This window comes from Octodon degus, unplaced genomic scaffold (assembly GCF_000260255.1).
Source record: "Octodon degus isolate 3935 unplaced genomic scaffold, OctDeg1.0 scaffold00037, whole genome shotgun sequence".
In the NCBI taxonomy this organism is placed as follows: Eukaryota; Metazoa; Chordata; class Mammalia; order Rodentia; family Octodontidae; genus Octodon; species Octodon degus.
In genome coordinates, this window is record NW_004524613.1 from 4453680 (window position 1) to 4456903 (window position 3224).

At 47.2% G+C, this 3224-nt stretch overlaps 1 protein-coding gene across 1 annotated transcript; it reads right to left on the bottom strand.

The window, feature by feature from the left end:
- Positions 1–2: 2 nt before the first annotated feature.
- Positions 3–355, bottom strand: LOC101563238 (tubulin-specific chaperone A-like; the record flags this gene model as incomplete). The annotated part of the gene is made up of 2 exons (XM_023714955.1): positions 85–355; positions 3–17 (listed from the first exon to the last, which is right to left on the bottom strand). Coding segments are annotated over exons 1-2 (261 nt in total), but the record flags the coding sequence as incomplete, so codon positions are not given.
- Positions 356–3224: the final 2869 nt, after the last annotated feature.

Consider the following 3224-nt stretch of genomic DNA (forward strand, 5'->3'; position numbering starts at 1 on the left):
AAGTCTTTTTCACTTTCCCCAAGTTCTTATAGCTGCTGCCCACATTATCTGTATTTACTCCTCTTTCTCAAACTGACTTAGAAGTAATATCTGCTGAAGGTCAGTATATGCTGCCTCTAACCTGCGCTGGCAATCTGGGATCATCATCCGGGACTCTTGCAGGATCTCTGCCTGCTTTTTAATGGCATAATTTTCACCATCTTCAGCTTTCATTTTTTCAATCTTTTCTTCTTGTTGTTTTGCTTCTTTTTCATACATCACTTTTTCTTTGACTAATCGCTTCACCACGCCGGTCTTGATCTTGATCTGCCTCACACGGGGATCGGCCATAGCGCCTGGACTCGCGGGCAAGAGGGGCGGCCTAAGTTTCTTTTTGTTTAAGAAAGCAAGCTTCTGCTTAAGAGGGACAGAAGGAGACCAGGAAAGTGGGTTGCCCACCCTGTTTCTCAGGGGTGTTTGTTGAGCAAAGCTGCAAGGTGAGGCTGGTTCAAGAAGAGACAGACTAATGAACCAGTAAGATTATAAGTACAGTCGCTTATGTAGCACTGATCCAATGGGAAACCACAAAGTGGGTATGATGTGGGACAGGACAAGAGCATGATGAACCAGTAAGGTTACAACAAGTATAGTTGCTGGGGTAATACTGACTAAATGGGGATCAAAAGGGGAAGCAAGTCAGGTGGCAAGTCCACAGGGGACACACAAGGACTTTGCAGGAAGAGGTGGGTTAAGGAGGCTCCGTCCTCCACCCCAAGGTGATTGATGCCCTACTTAAAATATTAATCATTGCTGTTCATCCCTAAGGGAAGTATGTGGATGAGCAGCTCTTTCTCTTGAAGTCCGGCCTTCAGTGAATGTGCCTCCAGCTACAGCTTTCTTCTGTATTGACCTCCCAACAGCCAGCCTTCTCTGATTGCCTACAATGTTTCTACCTAACTTAGCTGTCTGTAATACTCCTGCCATGAAGAAGTACCCCCAACTGCTGTGAAGGGCAAGGGGCAAAGACAAGTCTGGCTACTTCCAGCTGAAGAGGGTTGTAATTGTGATCAGCAGTGAGAGATTCTCCACAGAAGGTCTATCTAAAGGCCCTCGATAGGTGCAAGGTGTTGTTTGGGTAGACGCACAGCTTTAAGGCCCTGTCCAATTGTCTCAGTGGAAGACCTCCAAATGACAAAGGGAAAGAAACTCCCAACCTGCTAGATAGCTGAAACATCAACTTTGTGTTCTCTGAAATCAAGAAATGTTCTATAAATTCTAGGAACAAAGGAGGTTAAGAGTCGGAAGAATTTGAGAGAAAGCAAGCTTCTGTCTATGAGGGATGGAAGGGGACGCCAAAGTGGGTTGCCTGTTTCCTTTCTATCTTCATAGTTCTATTTTTCATTTATCTAGTTCATCTGCCCAAAACTTTGCTTATCAGAGATCTAGGCAAGAACTTTTCAAACCACTAGTAATGGAGTCACCAAATATCAGTGAAAGTAATGATGACACGTTCTTTATAGTAAGCAGGAGAAGAGAGGGGCTGAGATCTGGGCCATGGAGAGATGGTCACTCAGCGGAGACTGTGGGAAGCTAGGCTAGAAGTTGGCTGGAGGATCAAGTTATGAGAGGAAAAAGAGACCAAGTGGGGCATTAAAGGATTAAAGAAACAGCTCTATTGAGGCAAACTTGAAACCTAGACAGACATTTTGTACCTCGAAAGGGTAAATAGCTCGTACAGCAAAATTCCCAGGAAGTCCTCAAATCAGAATTTTACAAGCTGGATGGAGAATTGGTTCTACTTGTAACAAAGAATCATTGTGACCACATAGAAAAGACACTGCTTTTTGGAACTCAAAACGGCTTTGACCTTTAACTGGAGACTGTCAGAGGGGCAGATTTACAGGGTATGCTAGGAGACCGCAGGAGACTCAAGAAGCAGGAAAGGCTGGAGAGAACTGCAAAATACCAGTGTCTCCTCAGTATAAAGTGGATAAATCAGTTCAGAGCGATTGAACAATAGGGTCAAGGCCACACTGTGCCTTGTCAGCTATTGTGTTTAACTTTCCCAAACTGGCACAGGACCCACCTTTGTGAATGTCAACAGGATCTCGTGTTCTCTGGCTTCCTGTTGCCCCTTGGGAGATACCTGCAGGAAACTCTAGGAAACAAGAAAAGAGAAATGAGGGTGTGTGTTCCCCAGGTTCTCCTTTCACTAAAGGCAAGGATGGTGCCATTCTGAAGATCTTCTCTCACTCTAGCTTTTTGCAATTTTCCATAAGCACCCCTTCCCTGCCTTTCAGGCCTGGGGTCACACTGTTCTTCCCCCAAATGCTGCTACCTCTGCGTATCCCCTCTTCCTCTTGGCTTCCCTCATCCCTTCCTCCCTTTCATATTCTCTCTCCACGTTGCTCCAGGTGCACCTCATCTCTTTCCCATGCAGCTCAAAGATAGTGACCACGAAGCCAGCTTCTTTACAAGGTGATACTTGTGAATTTTCAGGGCTCAATGTCTCTTTTGGCTGCCCAACCTCAGAAATCCATACTCACATCTGGAAACTCCCACCATGGGAATTTCGGTGGTAACACAATTCACCCTCTCATAGGATGTGGCCGTGCTGGCTACTGGCTTTCCTAAGCTTCCCTCACAGCTAAGGTTTGGACATCTGACCTAAGCTTTGAGGGACAGAGGCACACACCTGACTTCAAATGAGGAGACAGTGACACAGAGACACGGGGCAGTGCGGAGGCCTGGACTAGCGCTGATGGCCGTGGAAGTGGCACTAACCTGTCTCTGGAGAAGTCCAGGCTCTAAGGCCAGTGGTTGCTCCTAGTGGCCATGGGAAGGGTTCAGGTAGGGTTAGCAGAAGTGGAGGGTTCTGGGATCAGATTGGCCCAGTGCCTCTGCCATCTTGGTGTCTAGGTTTGGTACTGCAGCCTTCCCAGCAATCAGCGCCGGACTCCCCAGTTTCTTCTCCACTGAGTCCTCTTCTGCTTAAATTTCCACAGAAGGTCTATCTAAAGGCCAATTTCTGTTTGCACTTGCAAATTCCAGTTTCTTGCAATCCAAGTTCAGATGGCAACCAGGCCTCACAAGGAAACAGAAACAGTCAAGGCAACTATCTCCCTGTGCCTCTCACTTTGGTTTCCCCTCTCCCTTCCTCTCCCCTCCTCTCCCCTCCTCTCCCATCCCCTCCCCTCTCTACCCCTTCCCTCCCCTCCTCTTTCCTCCACCTTTCCCCTTACCCT